Source organism: Osmia lignaria, chromosome 8, assembly GCF_051020975.1.
Source record: "Osmia lignaria lignaria isolate PbOS001 chromosome 8, iyOsmLign1, whole genome shotgun sequence".
NCBI lineage: Eukaryota > Metazoa > Arthropoda > Insecta > Hymenoptera > Megachilidae > Osmia > Osmia lignaria.
Genome location: NC_135039.1, coordinates 6,412,716 through 6,440,093, shown reverse-complemented (window position 1 = coordinate 6,440,093; position 27,378 = coordinate 6,412,716). Strand labels below are relative to the sequence as shown.

General features: G+C 36.4%; 2 protein-coding genes across 4 annotated transcripts in view; one reads left to right on the top strand and one right to left on the bottom strand.

The window, feature by feature from the left end:
- The window catches only part of LOC117610864 (cytochrome P450 6a2-like), a 174,257-nt gene that overhangs the window by 30,824 nt on the left and 116,055 nt on the right, over window positions 1-27,378 (bottom strand). The window lies entirely within an intron of this gene.
- LOC117610866 (uncharacterized) lies at window positions 569-26,593 on the top strand. Of its 3 annotated transcripts, none has more exons than XM_034338696.2 (4): window positions 569-2,454; window positions 18,238-18,309; window positions 18,603-18,698; window positions 18,791-26,593. In XM_034338696.2, the coding sequence occupies exons 2-4, from the start codon at window positions 18,244-18,246 to the stop codon at window positions 18,959-18,961; spliced, it is 333 nt and encodes a 110-aa protein (XP_034194587.2). In that variant the 5' UTR covers window positions 569-2,454; window positions 18,238-18,243; the 3' UTR covers window positions 18,962-26,593. The 3 variants fall into 3 exon arrangements, with proteins under 3 accessions (XP_034194587.2, XP_034194585.2, XP_034194588.2); XM_034338694.2 differs by having other exon boundaries at window positions 571-2,439; XM_034338697.2 differs by lacking the exon at window positions 569-2,454 and adding an exon at window positions 10,853-14,001.

Sequence of the window (27,378 nt, the reverse complement as noted above, 5' to 3'; positions counted from 1 at the left end):
TGGACCCAGCCTGATCACTCGAATAGTAACCAGACCACCCTTCTTAATTAGTATATAAACCCGTTCGTACCAACGATCGGGGGCAGTACCAGAGCTCATCTCGTGTCGAGCACGTCGTGTACGGTAGTGAGTTGGTTACTATTAGTGAGATCGGGTTGAAGTCCCCTTCGAGCAACATTCACCTTATAGAATCCGCAAGTCGTGTTTCTATTTGGCATTACAATCAACCACACACAACACCCCCGCATTGCCAGTGCGTGAACACCGAGCATAGTGGAAATAGGTAATATATCACATTATACACCTATATTCGCGACAACAACATCTGTAATAGACCAAGATTGTAGAATATATACATTGCTGTGTCAAACCCACATTAGCATTCTCCTTTAAACCCAGTGAAACCTTGTGACAGTTCCTACCACAATACAATCTTACCGCTCGGGTTGTATTGATAATAAAATAAGTTACGCGGCCGCCAATCAGAAAGCCTCTGATAGCCACGCGCGCTGCCAAGCCGTCGGCCACGTAATAAAGTGAACACACAAAATATTAAAGGACATAACTTTAGAGGTGCGAGTGGCTCGAGTAGACCTCAAATTTATAAAAAATATAAAAAATAATTCTCGAGGTCGAAAAATAGTGCGTCAATGATTAAGTGTCATCACTTCGGAAGGAAGGGACATAAAATTAGAGACTGCTTTCATTATCAGAGGAGCCTCCAGTATAAAGAGCAGCGAAAAATAACTGTTCAAACTGTTCAAACAGCCGAAGCAGAACCGAAGGGGGCAGAAGAGAGTACATCAGGATTTGCATTTATGGCTGGGGACGACCATATAATGGAAGAAAAAGGAAAATTAATTTTTCTTTTGGATTCCAGAGCGTCGGACCACTTAGTCAACAAGGACAATGTGTTCTCCGATTTTGAAGAATTACAGCCGACCGTGAAAATTGCTATAGCAAAGACCGGAGCATTCATCACAGCTACGAGGAAAGCAAACTAGAAGATGTCCTTTACTGTGAGGAAGTACCGTACAACCTTTTGTCCGTGCGAAGGATGCAGCAAAAAGGAATGAGTACCGTCTTCGATACAAATGGTGTGACCATCGAAAAAAATGGTCAAACCATCATGACTGGTAAGCCCTTAAATAATTTAATTGCAGTGGACTTAGAAATAAATGCAAAAAGGGTAAGCAGTATTAATGTTCAAATAAATCATGTTTTAAATAATAATGATGAATTATGGCATAGGCGTTTGGGGCACATGGGAAGATCTAAATTCTTAGAATTAAAAAACAAGCAAATGGTCGATGATATAGAATACATTGATAAAATTGTACCGAATGATAACTTATGTGAAGCTTGTATAAACGGTAAACAAGCACAATTACCATTTGAAAAAGTTAAAGATAAAAGTCATATAAAACGACCATTGTTTATTGTCCACTTTGATGTTTGTGGACCTATCACTCCTCCCACAATTAATAACAAGAATTGTTACGTACTGTTTGTAGACGAATTCACTCATTATTGTGTAACATATTTATTGACATATGTCAGATGTTTTTTCAGTTTTTAAAGATTTTATTGCAAAGAGTGAAGCTCATTTTAATATAAAAGTAGTAAATTTATATTGTGATAATGGTAGAGAATTGTTATCAAATGAAATGAAAGGCTATTGCGTACAGAGAGGTATTAGTTACTGTTCGAGAATGTAATTTCTACCGCCTTCACGCGGACCGCGGCAGCACTCTGCGGCGCGACCGGCAGCCACCTTGGATGCCGGTCAGGCCGACCAATGAGCGAGCGTTACGTCAGCGAGAAAAAAGCCAACGGTTCTCGCTGCGACGAAGCTGGTTGAGCGGCCATTAACATTCTTAGTCTTGTACTAGTTAGCACGTGCGAAATCGTTTGTCTAGTTTTCATTGCTATCATCTCAAGCTCAAGTTCAAAAATCTCGCTAGTAACACCGCATTGCAGTGCCGACGGCCCACGCATACGCGTGTGTTTACAATCTCATTAAATCCACGAAATTAATATAATTTCGCGGTGGCCACGTATTGCGCCAACACGTGGCTTTTGATACATCTCAAACTCGAGCTCGATTCAACGCGACGCGTGCGAATTGTATTACAATCTCAAGCTTTATGCTTCATTGTGTTGTTCGACGAACAGACTTGTACATAGTGTATATAATTTGTGCTTGTAAATATACTTTGTGACTGTTCGTTTCAGACTCTCAAACTCTATTCACCGTCTCACCGCCAATCCTTTCAATCAGAACCGGTTCTCGATCATACGAAAACTCTCGAACCCGACTTTCAAACAGTTATCATTTAACAGTACCACGAACCCCTCAATTGAACGGTGTTTCCGAACGTATGGTTAGAACAATAACAGAAAAAGCACGCACAATGATATTGTCTGGTGCTGATTTAGGTAAAGTATTTTGGGGTAAGGTAGTTCTAACTGCTACATTTTTAATTAATTTAACTCCAACTAAAGCTTTAAAAATTAATAAAAACCCATTCGAATTGTGGCATGGTAAAAAGCTCAAATTAAGATATTTAAAGATATTTGGTTCTACTGTATATATTCATAATAAAACTAGAACAACCAAATTCGATGAGAAATCATCGAAAGGTATATTGGTTGGTTATGAACCGAATAGTTATAAAGTGTGGGATGTGGAAAATGATAAATTTGTAGTAGTACTTACAAAACTCGTCCAGTAGTGAGAACTGAAGGAGATAATGTAGATCCTAAAAGTAAACCTGATGCATCTGACATACAGTCAAAATCAGTAAAAATTGATGAGAAGTCATAAATTTGATAATGATAAATCAGATATATCTAAGTCGAGTAAAAAAGTAACCCCTGACGTTGAATCAGATAATAAATCTAATAAATTTGTAATTGAAACAGATTCGCAAAGCGGGCCTTCATTTCAAAATGATAAAGTCGAAGCACAAGTTGAAAATAAACTTAGAAGGAGTGATAGAATAAGAAAACATCCTCTTATTTCATACGATGAAAGTAATTCACAATACGATCTTCTTGTGTGTGCACAATCGTTTGTTTGAAAAATTCCAAATTCATTTGCAGAAATAAAATTAAGGGATGACAAAATTCAATGGGAACAAGCTATTAATGAAGAAATAAATTCGCTTTTAGTAAATAAAACTTGGACATTAGCAGAAAGACCAAAAAATACTAATTTGTAGACTGCAAATGGATATTTACAATTAAGCATGATGAACATGGAAACCTGTCAATATATAAGGCACGGCTTGTTGCATTTGCACCAGTAGCTAGAATTTTGAGCTTTAGATTTATAATTGCTTTTGCAAATCAATTTAATTTATTGATACATCATATGGATGTAAAGACTGTATTTTTAAATGGCATATTAAAGGAGCAGATTTATATGAAAGTTTCTGAAGGAGTCTTAAGTAAAAGCAATCAAGTGTGTAAATTAAATAAAGCTATATATGGTTTGAAACAAGCAGCAAGATGCTGGTTTGAAGTATTTGAGAAAAGTCTTATAGATAAAGGTTTCCGAAGTTCTTCAGTTGATCGTTGTATACGAGGGTGTTCAGAGATTTACTAGCCAGCGTTTTTCTCGTAAATGATTGATATGAAAAAAAAATGAAAGAGGAAAAAGTGTTAGTGTTTTTTATAATCAACGCAAGAAAGTATATAAATTTTTCCTATTCACACTATTTTTTGAGAAATGAAGGTGACCTTCAGTTTTTTAAATGGAATGGTATATATTTTTTTATATCATATGAAAGCGCGTATCGAAACGAATTCAACGATGTATCATATTATGACCTTGAGACCCACTCAGAGTCAAGAACAAGAGAAATATTTTGAATATTTTATATTACTGTTCTTATTGATATGTTTACATTTCTTGTTCAATGTGGCTTCCATTATCTAGAAAGCACTTTTGGTGGTTTTATGTTATGATTAAGGCTGTGTTAGTGTTTACTTCTATTACAAGGTGTGCAGAATTATTTGAGCATTATTTCACAGAGCGTTTGCTGATATTTAGTGCGATGTATCATTATTCGAGAGAAGAGAAGATAGATATGGTGCGTATTTATTACGAGTGCGGTAAAAATAAAAGACGTTGCAAATTAAAATACCAAGAAGAATTTCCAAACAGAGTGATACCAAATGAAAATCAATTTGTTTTGGTGGTGAAACGTTTAGGTGAAACGGGTTCCGTAGAAAATAAGAAATGTCATTATCGGGAAACTTTGTTCGAAGAAAAAAAGTTATAAGTTTTATTGCATTTTGAAGAAAATCCATCAACATCAATACGAAAAGTAGCTACCGCTTGTGATATTTCTATTGGTTCAACCCACAAAATTTTAAAATTATACGATTACAAACCTTTCAAATACTACATGGTACAGGGACTAAGAGAAAGTGATTTATCACAACGCACGAATTTTGTAATTAGCTACTTACGAATGATAGAAACGATTGTAGTTTCTACAAAAAAATACTTCGGACTGATGAATTAAGTTTTGATAATAATATGCTGCTTAACCATCATAATACTCATGTCTGGAGCGCTGAAAATCCAAAACGAAAAAGAGAAACAAATTTTCATGTACAGTTTCGTACTAATGTCTGGTGTGGTATGATTAATAATGTACTCTTGGGACCTTATTTTTATAGTGGAACACTGAATGGTGCCAGATATTTCGAATTTTTGGATACACATTTTTGAACTTACTGGGAAGCATTGTCATTATCCATTGTTAAAGACTTATTTTCAACAAGATGGTGCCCCACCTCATAATTGTAGAGTAGTGTCAAATATCTTAAACAACATTTTTTTCTTAACAAATGGATTGGAACGTATGGACCTGTGAAATGGCCACCAAGATCCCCAGATTTGTCATCTTTGGATTTCTTTTTATGGCGTACTGTTAAAAATATCGTTTACGATACACCACCTTCAAATATCAACGATTTAAAGCAAAAGATAACAGACGCATGTGCATCAATACCTCAAACAACAATAGCAGAAGCCACCAAAAGTGTATTGTACAGGGCACAAAAGTGTATCCTAGCTAATGGAAGCCACATTGAACATGAAATGTAAACATATCAATAAGAAATACCGGTAAGTACAGTAATACGAAATAATCAAAATATTTCTTTTCTTCTTGACTCTGAGTGGGTCTCAAGGTCATGATATGATACATCGTTGAATTCGTTTTGATACGTGCTTTCATATGATATAAAAAAATATATACCATTCCATTTAAAAAACTGAAGGTCACCTTCATTTCTCAAAAAATAGTGTGAATAGGAAAAATTTATATACTTTGTTACGTTGCTTATAAAAAACACTGGTAATTATTTAGAAGTTGGTCCTCCTCACCGATTTTCGTGACCTTGAAATATGTTGTCCAGGTCATCATTCTGAACAACTTTTTCCTATACATGTTACCGCCGCTCGGCCTTAGTTTCCGAGATATTTGCAAAAATGTTTAGTTAAACTTAGATTACGACTACACAGTATTCCGGGAAAAATGGAGACTGAATGGTGATTGAAAGAGGGATTGAAGTGGTTTGAGGTTAGGGTTAGGGTTAAGGTTTTGTTTTTGATTTTTTCACGTTATAATTACTCTTTCTTTCACTTTTTATATATTGTATACCTATTATTCATTTTGTGTTTTGTCAGAAATCGGAAACATTTCGCTCATCATGTCGAAAAATGCCATTATACGCTCATTAACATCATGTTGACGTCGGAATAAAAACTCAGCTATATATTCCACGTAATGAGACGTACGAGTTCCATAACGTGGAATATTAGCTCTCGTATCACGCCATGTACGCACTAAACCTAAACCTAACCTAACCCTAACCCTAACCTCAAACCACTTCAATCACCCTTTCAATCACTATTCAGTCCCCATTTTTCCCGGAATACAGTGTACTGGTGACATAAGTATAAATGCAGTTTTTTACGAATATCTCGGAAACTAAGGCCGAGCGACGGTAACATGTATAGGGAAAAGTTGTTCAGAATGATGACCTTCACAACATATTTCAAGGTCACGAAAATCGGTGAGGAGGACCAACTTCTAAATAATTACCAAAACACTATCACTTTTCCCTCTTTCATTTTTTTCACAACGCTGGCTAGTAAATGTCTGAAAACCCTGTATATGTTCTCGATAGAGGAAATATATATGTTGTACTTTATGTGGACGATCTTGTGATTGCTACTGGAAATAAGGAAACAATGACTAATTTTAAAAGTTATTTAAAGAGTAAATTTAGCATGACCGATTTGAAAGAGATTAGTTTTTTCTTAGGAATAAAGGTTGAGAGAATTAATGATAGAATAACTTTAGATCAGAGTACATATATAAAAACAGTCTTAGAAAAATTTAATATGCACGATTGTAAAGCTGTTAGTACAGCTCTTCCGAGTAAACTGGATTATGTAGCTTTAAATTCAGATGAAAAGTATGAAGCACCATGTAGGAATTTAATTGGTTGCTTAATGTATATAATGATATGTACAAGACCTGACTTAAGTGTTGCAGTAAATATTTTAAGCAGGTATATTAATAAAAAGTAATTTTTAACAAAAAACTAATCCGACTTCGAAATGCATTAAAAAGTGTCAAATAATTTCTATTTCATTTATACCAATATTCCATAGCTATTAATAATATCTACTTAATCGTTAACTAGGATACCAAATACATTTCAAAGTTTTCGGAGGCGGCGCAAAATTAAAAACTTTTCCTCTACTAGGAAGATCGTAACTCGGGCCTCGGCAACCTATGATAAATGACCCATTTGATAATTTCAAGTAAACAATATTCAACGGGAATCAACATACCCATTGCGAATTAACTATACTGCAGTTCACGAGTGACCGCACTTAACTCGCGCAGCTCACTAGGTCCAGGGAGATATTTAATGACGTGTGTGATTCCCCTTTACAGCTTGCTTCTCACTTTGTGTTCACATCATTTTTTTTCGAAAAATAATAGGAATTTCATTGTATCGTGAAACTTTACAATATCATCACCGGTTATCAGTTATCGTACGTCATATATTTCTGCCCACCATTTAGATGGTCGCAAAGTATAATAAGAAACAAGCTGTAGAGGTGCTGCCAATTTCTGATACAATCGTTAAAATTACGAATGTTTCCTGCCGTATCCATAACGTTTCGAATTTTTTTTCGGCTGTATTTCCAAAAACCCGTCAAATCCGATGTGACTGAAATTTTGCAAATAGCTTCATTTTGCATAAAAACAATGTTTGGGAAGATGGATTTTTGGCGATTCGAACAAAAATTTTTTTATCATTTTAATATTATTTTCTACATTGCCGACGTACCTCAAAATTAAAATAGGCCGAAAAAAAATGAAGCGGGTGTTTCGAACTTTCTTGAGGACGTTGAACGATCTTCTTCTGTTTAAATTGTTGATACATCAAATGTATTGTTGTATTCGGCCTTTTCACGTTTTCTGTTTATCTATTTTTTCTAAGTTATATAATGAATTATATTAACTTATTTTCACTTACTAAAAAGCTAAGTAATCATGAAGTGACAATTGAGTGGCTTAAGGAAATTGAGTTAATTCCTACAGAGAAATAGTGTTTAAAACATAAAAAGAAAATCATTTATATTGATTCGAAAGAAGGTTTAGGGCAATTTCGATGTCGCAAACATGGAAAGTATGATCATAGTATTGCAGCAGCACATAATACGTGGTTATTATTATTTCTACTGTTTAATTTACGTTTTCCCATTGTGTTTATGTAGAAATTATGTTTATGTTATATTCTGTTATTTATTTTATGTGAAAATAGGTTTGAGCGTTGCCATCTAAGTATTGAAAGCTGCATGTTGGATTACTTACAATGCGTCAGCAAGTAAGCAAAAATAAATTTAGTACATTTGAGAAGCACTGCGTGCTTTAATGTTTTGTTTATGCACCAGACGTCAACGGACCCATAGACCTGGGACTGTTTATACCTGAGGGCCTTGGTAACAGACTGAATGCAGTCTTGGTCTTTATAGAATCTTTAAGTTTTAGCTTTGTCCTTACGGGCTTTCTAGCCACTTCGTGTCAAAACGTCATAGAGAGAAGACGTCCTTCCTAGCCTTAAAATAAAGTATTTTGTGTTGAAATATACTGTGTATTTTATTATAATAATCCCCATAATCTAACACTGCATGATAATAACGTATGCTTTTGCATGGAAATTCTCATTTGAACAAACGCAGCATGAATGCAGCATTATTGATGTACAAACGGTCTCTTCGGAAACAATTATAGATAGGTTTTCGTTTTGTAGAGAGGTCTGCACAATAGCCTTTGATAAAAAATATGAAACGGAAGGACTACTTGGTGGTCCTGGAATAATAGTGGAAATAGATGAATGTAAGATTGGACGGAGGAAATTTGAAAAGGGACGTTTTTGAGAAGGATTATGGATCCTTGGTACGCTAGATATATATTTAAAAATATTCCGAATACAGGTTAGGTCAGGACCTATATTGTGACTGGCATCGACTCTATTTCGAATAATTAACTTCTTTATATTTTTGAAATTTATTTCATACATTTTAATTGCATTTCTGTTGAGTTTTTATTGTTTAATAGGTATGATTGAGCGCGGCGGAAATAAGTATAGATTAGAAATATGCCCGAACAACAAACGCCATAAAACAACACTTTTGGCCTTAAATCAGAAGCATGTAGCGATAGGGTCTGAAATTCATATAGACTGCTGGAAAGGGTACCAAAATTTAAATAGACATGGATACATTCACAAAACTGTGAACCACAGTGAAAATTTTGTGGATCCAGAAACAGGGGCGTACACACAAAATACTGAATCTTCATGGCGGAGCTTACGAGCCCGTTTGAGTAGAGGTGGCATTCATCAAGATGATTTAATTGACCATCTCTGTGAATATTTGTGGCGATACGAAGTGAAGAAAAACGGAGGAGATCCATTTCATTATTTATTAGAAGACATTAAATATGTTTATAATGGAAATTAATACAAAACGTATACAAAAAACTGTTGTAATTACAATTACAAAAGATCTCCCCCTATCTCAATTAGGCGCGCGAAGCACGTTTTTTGCGGCAAACTGTTGTAATCTTATTCTACTACGCTGTGTCGATAATGCAGGAAATTACATCAAAATGGTAAAATGTTTTTCGCAAAATTTTGACTCTAAGCCTTTGAGTCGCCAAAAATCCTTCTCGCAAATATTGTTTTTATGCAAAATGAAGCTATTTGCAAAGTCTCAGCCAAATCGGGTTTGACAGGTTTTCGGAAATTTCGCCTTTTTTTCTTACGACTTATTAAGGGGGTAGACACGGCACGTGACCTCTCCGATTTGGCCGGTCGGTATTACAGCAGATTTTTCTGCACAAAAATGGTAATACCCATAGACATACGGGTGGCCGATGAAAACGAGAGGGCGCTTTTTTCTAATTCTGTATTCTATTCTGAATGTAAAAGAAATAGTCAGCTGTCGCATTGTACTTGACAAAATTTAAACGCAAAGTTTGGTTGATAGTGCAAATTTATTATACTTTTAATTAATCCAAATATGCTTATGCTACAATATGTTACGTTGGATAAATAAATGATGGGAAATCCCAGAAAAATAAAGTTTCTTAAGTTACATCTTTTTTTATATAAAAATACTAAACGGTTAGGTTATGGTTCGATTAGTAAATAAATAGCGAATTATTTAAACAAAAAGGGAAGCCTTTTTTATTAATAAAATAATACAATAGAACATGAACTCTATACACTTATAAGATAATTGAAAGCAATTATTGAACAAACATTATCTATACAATTTGGTTGAGACGATTCCGGATCGCTTGTACTATCATGCTGTACACCCTGGTTTGATCTGTAAAAAGAAATATAACAATTTCTTTTTGATTTTATACTATTTGAATGTAAAATCTGTTACTTACATTTCCTGATGAATCCACTATTAGGAAAGTAAAAATTAATAGGAGAGTGTGAAGAGACCCACCACCACCCCGTCAAAGACGGTCCTCTTCATTCTCCACATTTGTACTTTTGTGCCTAAAAGTATGTGTCATACGCTGTCATATATATCATTTCCATTTGATATGAAAGAATTGTTCTCTTCCTTTGCAAAGTAAGGAAAAGTAGCTGAAAGTAAAAATTAATAGGAGAGTGTGAAGAGACCCACCACCACCCCCATCAAAGACGGTCCTCTTCACTCTCCACATTTGTACTTTTGTGCATTTATTGCGGACCTCCTAAATAAATAAATACAATATGATAATGATTATAAATGAATTCACGTACAGGTAATAAAAATAGAGGCATTGTACTTACCTTTTTATACACGTGCGTTCCCGTTTCCTCCCAGATTATAAATTGTTTTCCCTTCCGATAAAATAAAGAAGTAGCTGAAAGTAAAAATTAATAGGAGAGTGTGAAGAGATCCACCACCACCCCCGTCAAAGATATTATTATACACCTCATCATGTGTGGTGTGTGCACCGCCGAGTCTAGTCTCAATAGACTGTAGAACAGCTCATCATATGAGCTGTGGGTACTCGACGGTGCAGTCGCAATAGACTATAGAACAGCTCATCATATGAGCTGTGTGCACCCGCAGGTGCATTGCGATCTTATATTGCAATCGTTTATTATACACTTCATCATATGAACTGTGTGCACTCGTCGGTGCCATTCTGATTTTTATGTACATCGTCACATGTACTTTCTTGTGTACTGGTACATGTATTGTTGTTCTGTTTTATGTATGCAGGCTCTCTAATAGGTTGCTGCTGATTAAATCTGCTGTCTATAATTTCTGGCAACATGGAGTCTTCATAAAACCTTTTCAGTTTTTGCTCCATTTCTGTTGCCCAGAATCTGTCGTCTCTTTGTACTTTTGTAATTTTTATTCCTTTCTTTGTCCATAAACAGAATAGAGCACATTGTCTATTCGTTATGTGTAACTGTTCTTGCACTTGATAATAGTAATGATGAATTTTATTCATTTCATCACCCCGGAAAATACGCCGTATTGCAGGAAGTTGCTCTATTGCTTCAGCAGGCGATAAATCCTTCGCCGATTCAGGGCATTTCACTTCGACGATAGTATCATCGTCCGCGAGGCCGTCAGGAGTTGCACCTAAATAAGGCACAACGGCATCGATGAATAAATCACACGGTAGAATATGGATTCCCATTTCCGTTTCCAATTGTCTCAAGGCATTTGCCTCGTTCTCTCTTCCGTACTCAAGGGAACGCAAATATTGAATTTGCGGATACATTATACTCTTTATCGTATTTCCTCTTGGTGTATTCTTTCTCAATCGGCATACCTTGCCGAAATGCGATGCAGTTAATAATTTTTTACGGTAGGCTATCCATTTTTCGCTCTTGGCCTGATCGCGAGTTTCTGCTTCAATTTTATGTCTCATCGTTTGCCACTGAAGGAGTGTAAGCATGTGCCTCTCACACTCAGAAGAGAATACTACTTCTTCCATATCTGGTTTTTCTGCCGTGGGGCCGTAATCTTTGTCGCACGATTGCTTTTCGTATCGAGAAGAACATGCTTTGGCATTTTGCTTATATTTCGCTGCCATTTGCGATGCATGCTTACGTCGTTGTTCCATATTTTGTACGATGGCTGTCGGTTCCTTGTTCATAGCAGTACTCAATCGGCTGAACGACTCTCTTGAATTGAAATGAAAAACAGCAGCAGAGACTCTACCCTGATACGAGCCCTTGCGTCCAAAGTTTATTCTTTTGCCACCGATGAATTTCGCAATTATGTTATTGAAACTCTCCACTGCATTATTATTTAATCCATATAACAAGCTCTCAGCTTGAGGAAAGCGCGGTTGCATTGCTTCTTCAATGCTTTGATAAATACCGCATTCTTTCAATTGTGGAACATAGTTCACTCCGTTCGGGTTAGAGTATTTGTTGCAGAAGTATACTAGTCGTTGACACTCCTGATGTTCACCGAAAACATGACTCGCTACATTTTTCATATCTGTTTTTAAATTTTTTATTTGATCAGCGAGTGTTACTTTCTCTTTGAATCGGTGTTCTGCAGCTTTTTTCACACCAGTGCGCAGGCGAAGGGCATTCTCTTTTACAATAGCTCGTAGTTCCTTGAAGCGGCCTTTTGTGGCGAACTCATTTATTTTTCTACTAAAGTTGCGTAGCAGGTGATTGGTACATTCAATTTTTCGTACATGCACCATATATTCTTTGTATGGATCATTGTCCAATATCTTTTTGTACACACTGCTATCTCCATCGGCAACTAATATTGAATATATCAGGCCGTGCATTTCTATGCTGCATTTAAATCCGTCTACAATAACAGCACTTTCCATACCAGTTGAATTCTGGTTACGACCCCAATTTTTAAAGCAACGATGCTGCCGTGCCTCTTCCTTCTTCTTGGCAGCGGTTTGGCAAATTATACAAAATTTATTTTTTACATTGATGTAGAGCACCTTTTTGGTGTGGTATCCCACGATGGCTCCTACACCAGACAGAGAGTTGTAATCACCTCCACGGTCTGATCTCTTCATCCAGCTGCCATCTGCGACAACTGGCTATGGCTAGCTCTTTTTCTAATTTCCCTGCGTCTTCTATTTCTCGTTGCGCAGCCAATTCGAAGGCATCGATTATTTCATCTTGGCATTTTTCGTAGATTCTCTTGCTCATGCACGACACGTTCATGCAAGAAAGTATTTCTTCTAGTTGATTGTATCCGCCGCCTGTCATCATTGTACCGGAAACAGCGCCGCGGTTGATGTCCATTGTGTTATCACTGTTCTGAAGGCACGACACCCACTCGACGTGATTACACATTTGGCACTTTATTTTATACTTTTTTTCCAGTCCGTTTTGTTGACATCCAATTATTTGGAAGTGTTCGACGCCACAGCCGATACTTGAATGTTTTCCAAGCTGTATTATTTGCTTGAAAACATGTTGAAAATCGACGAAATCTATCCCGTTAGAAACTGGTTTTTCTTCTAACTGCGGTGGTTCTGCTGTTTCTATCAATGCCTAATCTTCTAAATCAGAATGAATTTCTTCCACGTTTTCTTCATACGCTTCCACGGTAACAGCAGGCTCGCAGCAGGCGAGTGTGGCAGCATCTCATAAGAGGTGGAAGGTTCTTCAATCGCAGAATAATCAGTCGCAACAGGCGAGTGTCGGAGCATTTCGTAAGAGCTGCTACCTGCATCGTCTGCGGTACAGGTGCTCTGACCTACCGCGAGGTACGCTGCCTTCTTCAAACGTCGCCTAAGTAGAAATAACACACACACACATGCATGTATCAAATAAAAACAGTTGCTTATTACGGAAGGTAGGACTACAGCATTGCCTCGAAATAAACAAGTGATCTCTGCTTCGAAGTAAGCAACTCGCTATCCCCTCTTCTTTGTTTGAAGACGCCCGCAAAGTGAGAGATACGATAAATGAGTGAGAGGTCCATGAAAGCACAACGCCGATGTTTAGGGTAATAAATTTCACGCTTGACTGAGCAGTGACAGCGGTTAGTAAAAGAAGGATGGAATACATGTGTATATGTAGAAAATAAAAGATGTATGTATTCCAGAATATTCTGGATTCTACTGCAGATGGCAGGGGGGTCGCGGGGGGCCCGCGACGCGACAAATCATGAAAAATCGACAGTCAGTTGACGACGACGACGTATGGGGAGTAGACGTGCCCTGCGACGAATTTTGCGACGAATCTGCGACGAATCCGCGACGAACCCGCGACGAACCCGTTTCATTCGTAGTTTACTTAGTTTTACTGTTTATAATTAGTCTAAGTATGTAGAATTAATAAAACCTATATATATAATGCTTTCTCAGTCTGGTATATTAGCTTCGAAATAAATAACTCGCTCCGGATGATACTGACATAGTGGGATATGTATTAACTGTGAGTAACAACAATATAGAAAATATACAAAATATATAAAATATACAAAACTCCTTGTCGATACGCCAGTGAAAAAGCTGACGTCCTGTAAAGAAATTATAATTAACTTTTTGAGTAGATTTAGTTTCTGTTTTTTTCTACTATTATTTGACAAAATCTTTTCTTACCTTATATTAGTCTTTTCACGGTTGGTTTTCTTTTGTACGTAGCGGTTCTTTTTCTAAAATCGTTTTATGTGCCTCCCCCATGATTAAGGTTGCGTCGTTATCATTACATTCCCGCAATTTTTCAAAGCTCGTGGATTTTGAAATTTATGAATAAAAATTGGAGCCAATTTATGTGTACCAGTTGCATTACTACACAAGCCAATGGACACCCTATCCTTTTTTAATTTTCTGCCTTCCAATTTATTTTCTGTATCTGTTATAAGGCTTTCCGAAGGAATAGTTTTCCATAAAAGGCCTGCTTCGTCCATATTAAAGATTAAATTTAAATTTATATCCTCTTCCTCGATTTTTTCATTGAATGTCTTTATGAAATTTTGCGCACCATCTTTGTCAGCATTTGCTTTTTCACCATGAGCATGGGCTAAGTGGATCGCATAGCGTTGTTTGAATTTCCACAACCAGCCCCTGCTTCCGGCATATGAGGTTCCTCCGTGCACAGCCAATATTTCGCGGGCCTTTTCCAGCAACAGCAAATCTGTTATGGGGTTTCCCACCGCTCGTTGTTGAACGAACCATGTATCCAATCGCTCTTCTAAATCTTCGATCGAAGATCCTCTTCGATTTTTGTGCTGTAATACATGGCCCCCTCGGGTCCCAAAAACGTATAAGAGTCTACACTCTCGACAAATCCGATGAATCACATCCTGCGATACTCCATATTCTCGAGAAAGTGCCTTTACCGTAATTTCCTTCTGTAATTGTTCGGCAATTTGCATCTTCTGCTCCACTGATAGAAAAACTCTTTTCTTTTTTTGAATTTCTGCCATGATTACAAAAAAAAAACTGCACTACAACTCTTGACACTATCGATTTTCACTTTCTGTACTACTCCAGCAACGGTTGTCTAAAGACTGACCAAAGCCGGAATGGTGTGAATTTTATGCACAGATTCAGGTACAGATTCTTGGGTTTTTCCGGAAAAGTCATGACGTGTCTGGGTAAAACTTCGTCTTGGGGGACCAAAAATTAAGGGGTCCTTTTTTTTTTGTAGTTTTTGACTTGAAATTTTAGAAAATACAAGTTAAAAGTCCAGGAAACCAATAGTTTAAGAAATACAAGTGTTTAAAAATGTACGTATTTAGTGACATTTGAGAGGTTAGAATGACGCCATATTGTTTCTACACATCATCTGACTGGTTCGTTTAAGTGACTAAGTTCAAGTTACCTTATTCGAAAACGTACTGCTCCTTGATTGCTGCGATCAAGGAATCCATAAGATGAATTGTGTAAGTTTTGCAGAATTTCCTTCACAAATACTCACACAGGCGATCGGCAAAGTCTTCGTCGTGGAAGCGGCCTCTTCCGCGCATCCAATCCTTTGCCGGTCGCCAGTTCGCTTCGATTTGTTGCGTATGAGTTCCATCAGGCGCTGTAATTAAAAGATACACAAAACATTTATTTAATACCACACCAATATGACCGGCCGCCTCACAGCGACCGGAAATTTTGTTATAGCCTAACCAAACTGAAATAATTACCAACAAATTCGACGCTATGATTCACCATCTTATGGATGAATCCTTCAGCAGCGAGACCCATGTAACTCCTAAATGAGTCCGTATGGATCTCACTGCCTGCAGCAACATTTTCTTTAATTAGGGGGATCAAGGTTGCCGCTTCCCGGTCTTGAACGACAACCATTCTACAATCGTTGGTCGATGTGTCGACCATGCCAAGTACCCAGTGGCCGTCGATGATACGGCCACGGTTATACTTTCTTTTCCCAAATTTGGCCTCATCGATCTGAAATAATATTTAAAGTGTAGTAGTAGAAAACAGGAATAATAACAAAATTAATTAAAAATAGTATAAAAATTACCTGTACAACGATTGCAGAACCTCCTTCATCGATCCCGCCTAATTTCGGCTTGCCCGCTTGCATTTTGCAAACGTGGTCCACTATTATCTCCCGACAATAGCGGAACCACGCTGCAATCGTGTCCGTTGACAATACTTCCTGATCTTCCCCTACGTCGGATACCTCCGTTGCGGTAACCTCGTAGGAGAAGTCAAAAGTAAAGCAATACATAAGCCTTAAAAAAAAAAAAATATATATATATATATATATAAGAAACGATTATAAATTTAATTGAAATTAATAATCAAATGATTTCAAATGAAAATTTACTTTATTGCCTTATGTAAGGGCAGACGGACATCCTGAAAGAAGGAATCGACTGTGGCCGCGTACTGTTTGCAGTTACCGCGGCCAGCAGGGCATCGGAAACGGCCAAGACCGTGTTCCCCGCCTGCGTAAAGCTTCATGGGCCGACGATGGGTACTATAATTTCTTGTAGTACGTAGAAGTCCCTTCTCCCTGGCCCACGAAACAGCCGATTCCTTCGAAGCGGGCAAGCTGCATAAATCATATTAAATAAAATTCATAAAAACACAGATAATACATACAAAATATACAGAAAATTAAAATGTATAAATTATATTAAACAAAATAACACATAAAATTCAAATACCTGCATAAATTATACTTTATCGTACTCATTATTATATACAAATATACAAAAAAAACACAAAAAACACACAAAAATATGAAAAAACACACAAAAAATAAATAAAAGATACAAAAAACAGACCAACAATAAAATACATTTCAGAAAATGATGCTACGAAGAATATAATAGTTGAATAAAAAAATTGAGAGAGTTAACAAATGATACCTGAAATAAATGAACAGATTTTAAATTTATGCGCGAACCTTCGTGCGAACCAATCAGAAGATGGGTAGAAGCAACATGGCGTCATTGTAACCTGTCAAACGTCACTAAATACGTACATTTTTATACACTTGTATTTCTTAAACTATTGGTTTCCTGGACATTTAACTTGCATTTTCGAATGTTTCAGGTCAAAAACTATAAGATTTGATACCTTTCAGCCTGAAATTTTTGGTCCCCCAAGACGAAGTTCAGCCCGTGTCTGTATTAAGGGACAAGAAACCTTTAGGTACCTGCAGGGCCGCATCTTCTTCAAGGCGTACGATTTTATTCAACAACATTCAAATAAATCTTAAGCAAAGTAATAAAAAAATAATATTTATTTTTCAAGAGTGGCATTTAAAACATCTTTTAATAAGAGGGAGTGTAACACGCAATTAGTAAATTGGAACATGTTTCGTTCATGTGATTCTACATGCCTTCGGAAACGCATAGTGCGAGAATAAGAGGGCATGCTATATTCTATCCTTGTTCAAAAAATAACATCGCTGCTCGGCCGATCACTTTATGATTTGCCGCTACCTCGGATCTCTCATTCATTTCTCGCGTTCTCTATCGTCCTGTTTCGAGAACAAAGTCAAGCCGAATAGCAACCTGTTTCGAAATAAGCAACTGTTCGGTAAAATGGTCAATATTAGAGAAATGATTTTTATTACTATAAATAAATACGGCGAGATCGTCTTTTGTCGCGAACGTTCTCGTATGCACGATCGACGCGAAATTTCGCTGGTGATCTGCTACAATACTAATAATTAATTTCAAAACATGTGAATGGGAGACAAATAGCGGAGAGGGGCCAGAGGAATGGAGTCGATGGTACGCGCCATCATGGTAGGCGCCGAACGCGCAAAGGAGAGGTCCAATATAAAAAATGAAAGAAGGGAGAGAATGAGAGAAGGGAATATGTAATATTGTATTACATATTATAAAATACCATGATATTACTACATCGGGAACTAATGACTTCATGCAAATCTATAATATAAAACATAACTTACCTTTCTTGCCGCTTTTTATTTTTAGATACACGCTTTGCAAATATGGTATAACTCTGATTTTTCTTGTTCCCTTTCAAATGCCTTCTGCTTCTTGCATTTTCACTTTCTTCTTTTCGTTCCATATTTACATAATTAGCACAGTAATGTATAAAAATGAAATAGTTCAAAAGTTATAAATATATACTATACACAACAAATGAAAACTCTACGCACATACATTCGTGTTTTCCCTATTTTATGAAACAAGAAGTTTTTATTATTTACTGTGTATATTTTTAGGAAAAAATGGATTGTACGATGGCGGAGAGCCAAGGAAATAGTGAATTGTCAGAAAATCCAGAGCCGAATCACGTAAGTACCTTTACGCTCACTATCTCTATCACTTTTATTTTTCTATGTGTTGTGTGAACTGCGATTACTTATTTTCTTAGATATAAAGTCGCGATTTTCGGAAATTTTAATTATTTATAACTTTTTAATGCATTCACCGATATAGATGAAATTTTTAGCATACACACAACTTATCTGAATCTACGAAAGTCATTTCAGTTGAAAAATTACCATTGTCTATTTTTTTTAATGATTTCAACAAATTGTAATTTTTTAAAACGATAAAAATACATATTTTAAATTTTCATGTTTAGGAACAGATAAATCAGGGGAGAAAGGAAAGCAATGAAAAACCAAATGAGGAAATCAACAAGCAATTAATTCAATTACTTGCAACATATAAGAAACAAGTAAGTATATACATATAATTGCGATTTCTCAGCGTGGAATCAACATCCATATGATTATACTACAATAATTATGTTTATGTTCCATCTTACAGAATGCAGAGCTGAAAAAGGAAGTCAAGCGACTCGTTAAATATAGTCGAGGGGCAAGAGGAGAAGGTAGAGGAAGAGGCGGAGGAGAGGGTAGAGGAAGAGGAGGTAGAGGAAGAGGCGGAGGAAAATGGGGCGGTTATGTCAAAAACAATCCTACTATCATTTTTAAATAAATAAGAAAAGAAAAAAAAATACTATGGTTTCTTTATTGTACATTCTACCCATACCCTAATTTAATATAAGTAAATATAATATTATTAGTACATAATTTTTTAATATACAGGGTGTTTCGTTTAAAACAGGCCACCTAAATAGCCCCTCTATCTCTGAAAATACAAAAAATGTTTCTGACGTAATCTGAATATCAGGAATATACATATATCTCATTTGGAAGATATTAAATTTCTTTCCGAACTTGCCTTCATTACTGACATGACTAATCAACTTAGGCTTCTCAATTTAAAGCTGCAAAGAACAAATCAAAATATTTCTAAATTAGTTAGTTATGTTGATTCTTTCCGAAGAAAATTATGATTATTAAAATCTCATTTAAATAATGTTTTTCATTTTTTTCCTTCTTGCGAGATTCTCTTCAAAGAATACGGCAATAGCTGCAATTTCAAGGAATATATTCATTTCGTCGATTATCTCATAGAAGAATTCGATACACGTTTTATTTGCTTCGAAAAACTTAGAACCGAATTAATTCTTTTCGAGAATCCCCTTACAGCGCCAATCGAAGAACAACATCTTGACTTACAGCATAAATTATGTGATTTACAAAGTGATATTTCTCTTAAAACAGTTAAAGAAGTAGGTCCTGATTTTTATAAAATGTTGTCAAAAACATCGCGTCCTAAGCTTCGTGATTTTAGACTTCGAATTTTTTCAATGTTTGGATCCACATATTTATGTGAAACTTCATTTTTACAAATGAAATTTATAAAAAATGGAAAACGTTCTTTATTAAGCGATGATTCTTTACCGCATCTTATGCGGCTTGCTACGTGCAATAATTATTTTCATTTCTTATTTAATTTTATTTCCGTTTAGTTAAAGGGTTCTTTAAGTCATCAGTGGATTAAGTCTACTGGGGATACCACTTTAAAAAAAAATGCATCGACAATACAGTAAAACTTGGATAAATGCAACGAAAGAATGCTTGGATAAGTGCAACATCGCTATCCCCTCCACTTAGGGGGATCCCCCTAGACGAACCGAGCCGCTCGACGAGAAAACCGTGTAATATGATCCGACCGTAATATCGGTGTGAGTAATACTAATTGAACGATAAAACTTTTTTATTTTTAACTTTTTCTTAATGAAACTTTTACTAGCGCATTTGTGAGATTTTTCTGATTGAAATGACACCAAACATGATATAATTTGAATTATATTTATAAACAATAGTAATAGAATAAACAACATAGAATTGACGCCACTCAATTGAATACAAAAGATGTGTACGGACACAGAATCGGCATGTCGGCTGAATACAAAACATGTGTACGGACACAGAATCGGCATGTCGGCTCAATACAAAACATGTGTACGGACGCAGATCGACACCTCGCTTGAATAAATGCAACATTAAATGCCCAGAATCGACACCTCGCTTGGATAAATGCAACCACTGGGGCCCAATCTTGGTTGCATTTATCCAGGTTTTACTGTAATACCTTGCGGTGATGTGGAAAGCTATTGCCAGTATACGTTTACGAGTGATAACGCTTTTGAACCTCGAACAGTTCGTTGGCTGCGCGCGAAACGTCGGGGTACGGGGAATAGTGTTAGGCGGAGCCACCTGAAAATCGGCGGAGAAGTGCAAATCTTGCCGAGCTCTGACCTAAAGTACCTAGTTCAACACCAGACGTCTCTATTGTTTCACTTTGATCGTTCTTTGTCTTTTTTTTCTATTGGGAAGGTACAGGATTGCCTCGTAATAAGCAACATGCTCGGGTCTGGCCTGTTACTTATTACGGATCAGGTAGGCTATTCGGCTCGACTTTGTTTTCGAGCGCGTCGAGGGGGAACGCGTAGAGAAACAGGGGGGTTCGGTGTCGCGGCAAACTATTTATAAAGTGATCGGTCGAGCAGCGGTGTTATTCTTCGGAGACGGATAGGACATAACATGCTTTCTTATTTTAGCAATAGTAAAATCGGATGAATGGAACATGTAGTAAAATCGCACGAATGGAACACGCTCCAATTCCTAATTCGTGTCACACTTTCTCTTATTTTTTGACAATTATTTTAATATTAACATATACCCACATATGTATGTATTGTGTTGTTATTGCAATTATAGTTAACAAGTTATAAATAATACATAGGATACAGTTTTGATTTGAAATAAGCAACTGTTTTCAAGTAGGTAATGTAATGCTGGAAAAGATGTTTCAAAAATATCTGTTAATGAAATAAATGTAATTTTTAACAATATTTAAATATAGAGTTTCCATTAATCATGGCAGAAAACCAGAATAAGAAAAGGGTTTTCCTAACTATCCAACAAAGAATGACAATTGCAGAACAGTTAGAGCAGGGAGTGTCGATTACATTTTTAACTCGAAAATACGGAGTTTCGCGAGATGTAGTATATCGCATTCGTCGCGAGTGCACCCGATTGTCTAGTTTTGGAAACCGAGGAGGCCGTGTTTTGCAGCACAAGAATCGAAGAGCGTCTTCGAATGAAATTCTCGAAAATCGATTATATGCATGGTTCTTGGAGCAGCGAACAATGGGGAATCCATTGCCGGATTTATTATTGAAAGAGAAGGCAACCGAACTGTGTAATGAACACGGTGCAATGTCGTTTGCCGGAAGCAGAGGATGGTTGCGTAATTTTAAGAATCGATATGGAATTCGGTTAGTCCATGCTCACGGAGAAAAGGCAAGCGCAGATGATGAAAGTGCAGAAAGGTTTGTAAATGATTTTGTGGATTAATTTGTGTCATATATATAATATGGACGAAACGGCACTGCTTTGGAAGGCTGTTCCATCAAAGAGCTTGATAAGCAGGGAGGAAGAACAATTGGCAGGAAAAAAATTTAAAAAAGATAGAGTGTCTATCGGATTATGTTCCAATGCAGATGGGACCCATAAACTTCAGCCAATTTTTATTTAGAAATTCAGAAATCCACGAGCACTGAAGAATTGCACACAATTACCTGTGGTTTATAAATATCAACGGCAAACGTGGATGAATGGAGATATTTTTAAAGAATGGTATGAACATCATTTTAAACCTAGTGGTTAGCAATACCAGTTACAAAGTGGGACAGTTGGGAAAACAATATTAGTTTTGGATAATTGTTCAAGCCACAAAGTAACCGAAATCGATCCTTTCGAACTGGTATATGTATCACAAAATACCACATCCCTCATCCAACCAATGGATCAGGGAGTAATTGCAAATTTGAAAACGGTATAACGGCATAAAATACTACGTCGTATTTTGCAATACGAACATGGTATACCGGAGTTTTATGTAAAACATAATATTAAAGAATGTATTTATATGCTCTACGAATCATGGCTGGACATTACATCTGTGAATATAAAAATAGTTGGAATAAAATTCTAGCAAGGGATCCCAACGAAATAGAAGATGAAGCAGCAAATGTGCTAAATACTTCTATACATACAGAAATAAGTGATATGATACAGGCCATAAGTGGCGAAGATAATCGCAAAGAGTGTATAGCAATATTGAGACACTTAGATGAAGAAGAAATAATTGACGAAAACGATGGAGAAGAAAATACTAGAGTAGAAGAAGAAGAAGAAGAAGAAGAAGAAAATGAAGAACAGCCAGAACACAATTACACACAAGTAGTAGAAAGAAACGAAAAAGAAGCAGAAGAAGACGCGACAAAAGTAAAAACATCAGATAATTCAGAATTGAATTTAATAGAAAAAAAGTAGGATCTGAATTTGCTTGAAGAAATTATAAACAGATATGCTAATGATAATGAAGGAATATTATTAATGGGAGAAGCAATGAAAAAGTTCTTAGAAAATGAAACGCCACAGATAAAGAAAAATCATCCTTGACAAGTGTAATATAGGAAGGTAAGAATGACTTGTCACACAAAAATGTAGCAAAATTAAAAGCATATTTACTCAAAAAACTGATTTAAAAAATCAAAAAATTCATAAAATCAAAATAATAATAATTTTTCTTTGTCATAAATTACTTATTGACGAAATTCAAATTCTAAGCACTTAAATCCTAATCTACTAAGGGGGTAACACCACTTTGATCGCCTCAAAATTTCGAAATTTTTTTTTTTCGCTTAAAGTGCTCTTTATACATATGACAATCATATTTTATTAGTTTCAAAACGATATCAAAAACGAAAGGTCGATTTTTGAGCTATAGCTCAAAACAGTGTGCTAATGCTTTCGCAAGGCGCGCCGCTGCCGTTTCAAAGAAAGCGGGGTTTCGAGCCTATTTATATTATTTGGTTGATTGAAGTCAAGTAAAACGCGCCCTAAATAGATGACGTATCGCGATCCTTGGATTTTTCCTGATTAACCTGACAAAAACTGCAGTACTAACAAGGGAACATCGGGGACTGATACACTCCGATTTTGATGAAACTTTGCATAAATATTTATTAGACTTGTTTATGAAGATAACTGTAATTCGTTGGTGCCCGTTTTTAACTTTGAAGGAGATATCAACACTTTTATCCGAACCGCCCTTTCTATATACGTGCTTATAAATCGTAAACAACAAAAGATATCAAAAAATAGTTGAAATAAAAGTTATACCGTTTCTTAAGGTCTATAAAGCTGCGTGTAAGTTTTTGTTTTAAATCATCCTTTTTGCAAAATTGAATTCCCCCTCCCCCTCCGCTTTAACCACGCCGCGTGTTTGCCGACCTCGCGGTTGAATCGTGTGCGGGCTATAATCAGCCCACCTAACCCCCTTCGGTCGCCTCTGCTGAGAAGTGTGAACCGGTGGAATTGTGAACATTGTTTTTGCGAATATCTAGAGCGACAAGCCGACCTCATTTTTTTGTATTTTTCTGGTGACCGCGCGAACCTCGCACTGGTGTAACGGCCCTCCTCACTCTCTGTGATACCTTAAAACTGCACATTGTGTTTTTTTAATAAATCGACTATCCGTTTGGACTACTCCGAGCATTTTTTTTTTGTGTGTACTTTTTTTGTGTGTACGGACCCCACCCCTGGGCATTCCTCGCCCTCCTCGAAACAGACCTTGACAACATATTTCAAGGTCATCAAAATCAGCGAGGATTATATTATATTATGTTATGTTTAGTTAGGTTAGGATAGGTTAGTTAGGTTAGATTATTTTTTGACAGCATCGATGGCTATATCTGGAAATTTCTTGGAAAAGGTAGTATACTCAAACAAAAGGCGAAATATTGTATTCGGACCAAAACATTCATCGCCAAATCACATCTGAAATTATGGCAAATTCTTGGGTTTGTTAATCTCTGGGTAGATAACGTCCCATTGTTTTTCATAGGAAAGCAATGTGAGATAAGTGTGCCAATGGTAACAGATTGGGCATCATTTTGTCGAGAGGTGGTATATGATGCAATGATTATCAAGAAAGAGAAGATTGGAAGACCCGGTAAAACTGGTAAGTATTACTCGTGAAAATATCATGTTTTTATGATCATTTTTTTCAGTTGAAATAGATGAGTCGAAATTCGGTAAACCCAAGTATTACCGAGGTCATCCTATTGAAGGTCGGTGGGTATTTGGGGGCATAGAGCGCGAATCTGGCAAAGTGTTTATGGTTTTGTAACATCCCGCAGGAAGAAGAATAAATAAAAAAAAAAACCACCATTATTAATTATTAAAATATATATTTATTTTTTTTAGTTTTTATACAATCAAAGTTATAACACTTCGTTTTTTATTATTATTGTATTAACACGATTCAGATCGACAATTATATTCATATTTAACAAATAGGAAAAGAATGTTGTATTTAATTATATTTATACTTAACAAAATTTATACAAAAAAAAATACATCGATAATTACCGCGTCGATAATTCTACCGTGTCGATAAAAGATCGACGCGGGATATATAGATAGAGATAGGAGTAACGCGTAGAAAGAGACAGGAATAGAGCGCAGAATAAAGAAAGATAGCACTACGCATAGACAGAGACAGCGATACGCGCGAGTCACGTACACTCCGGTCAAAGTCCAAACACTTCCGGTATCGAAAACGCGTATAGAAAAAACTGCTACGTAAGCAAATCTCGGGTATAAATACGAGCGTGCCGCGGGGAGCATTTCCACTTCGATTCTGATCGTAGTCCGACACGGATCTATGATACGATTACTACATAGGTTTCCAGTAGCTTAGATTCTTTTGTCGGCGAGGCGGCAAAGGTTCTGTGTCAGACCCGGAGCGCTCGACCACCGGTTCGCAGCGGTTTTCATACGTGTCAGGTTCGCTACCAAGCTTAACGAGCGAGCGAAAGCCGAAGCTCCTTGGATGCGGCCTATTAGCACACTGGCTCTAGAGCGACGATACCGTCCTGCAGTGTTCGCAACCAAGCTTAACGAGCGAGCGAAAGCAGAAGCTCCTTGGATGCGGCCTATCAGTGACGGCTAAGTTGCTCAGAAATCGTACTGCGGCCGAACGGGTTAGCTCCTACAGTGTCGGAACGGATCCACGCCAACTCCTCGACAATCGAACAATTTATTTGAATAAATTTTATTTTATAAATTCAAGTTATAGATTTAGAATTTTCATAATCGTATCTAGAGACGCGTTCACTAATCAATTAAATTTTTTCTTTGTATTTTATTTTAGGTCAAACTATTTTGTTATTTTTCTTTGTAATTTTTTATACAGGGCGCACTCACTGTACTTAACTAATATAATTATTTTCCTTTTGTATTTCAAGAACAGGGCGCAACATTTGTACACTGATTACATTAATTCTTTATATTATTTTCATCACCTTTTTATATAACTCAAATAATTACTTACCTTTTCTTTTTATATACATATTATAAACAAACACAACACACAACTTTCTTGAATAAACACTCATTACGATTTTTGAGAAAGGAATTAACGTTGGATTTCACTCCTTTACCGCGCACCACCCGAACCTATGATCCCTTCATTATATAATTATTTACGAGACGCCTTCTTATAGGGAACCGCTCTCCCTACGCAGTCGGTGCAGTAGCGTACTCGCGATAATAATTCCGGGGACGTTACACGTAGATGAGAAAAAATTTGGTGACAGCGGTGGGATAGGTCAAATCGTTGTAACAGATAGGTCGAGTCACTGTAACAGGTAGAATCCGTCGAGTCATTCTTCATGATAGTTCGGGTCATTCGAGTTTTCTGTTCGACAGAGTGGTAAAAGAATACAATTCTTAGCGGACGTTAATACCTTTCTTGAAACAAATTAGAAAATAAGTATAAGCGTAATTAATTAAGTAAATACTAATAAATAGATTGTTGGTTTTTCTCTTTTAAGAAGAGAAAGTTTTTCATTCTTTTACAAAAACCATCAACGTACGTATTAAGTTTCTTTTTCGAGGCACAAGTCAAGAGGGTGCAGCTGTGTCCCTTCTTGGCTTATTTAGACAACGAATAGGACCGATAGAGTCTATAGGTACGTGACGAATTCTTCGTCACTGACCTGTTTGTAGTCTGACTGTTTCTTTCGAGCTGTACGGACGTGTCCTTCCACGTGCTTAAATAAAGGTTTTATTTAAAGTATTTTCTTCTATTTTTATTTTTTGTTTCACCACCTATTTCCAATAGGTTATGGGCCCAGATTAGTTTTTTGTGCTATCTGCGTGTAGTGTGAAATAAAATATAAAAAGAAAATATAAAAACTGAAAAGCAAAACTATAATTGCTGTATATATATATATATATATATATATATATATATATAATTATATTTTAGTGTGTGTATCATAGTGAAATAATCCCTTGTATAATCCCTAGTGTAAGTTTAGTATATAGTCGTTATAAATAAAAGGAAACGATGGAAGATGTACAGGCAAAGAGAAACATTAAACCATTTAATGGTGAAAAGTACAGTGTTTGGAAATTTAGAATTCGCGCGTTGTTGACTGAACTAAATGTGATTCACGTTATTGACGGTGAAGTTCCAGATATGCTTAGTGAAGAGTGGATGAAGGCAGATAGGACTGCAAAAAATATAATTATTGAATATTTAACCGACTCGTTGTTAAGTTTTGCGGAAACGGACAATAGTGCGAGGCAAGTGTTTAAAAATTTGGACGCTATTTATGAGCGGAAAAGTGTTGCGACTCAGTTGGCGTTAAGAAAAAAGCTATTAACACTAAGATTAGAAAGTGATACACCACTAGCGAGACATTTTACGGTATATGACAATATTATATCGGAGCTTATTGCGGCGGGTGCGAGACTGGATGAGACAGACAAGGTGTCTCACTTGTTATTAACTTTACCTGGCTCTTATGACGGCGTGATAACAGCCATCGAAACACTATCGGAGGATAATTTAACGCTAGCGTTCGTTAAAACGCGACTTCTCGATCACGAGATTAAATTGAATGATAAAGCTCGTGACAC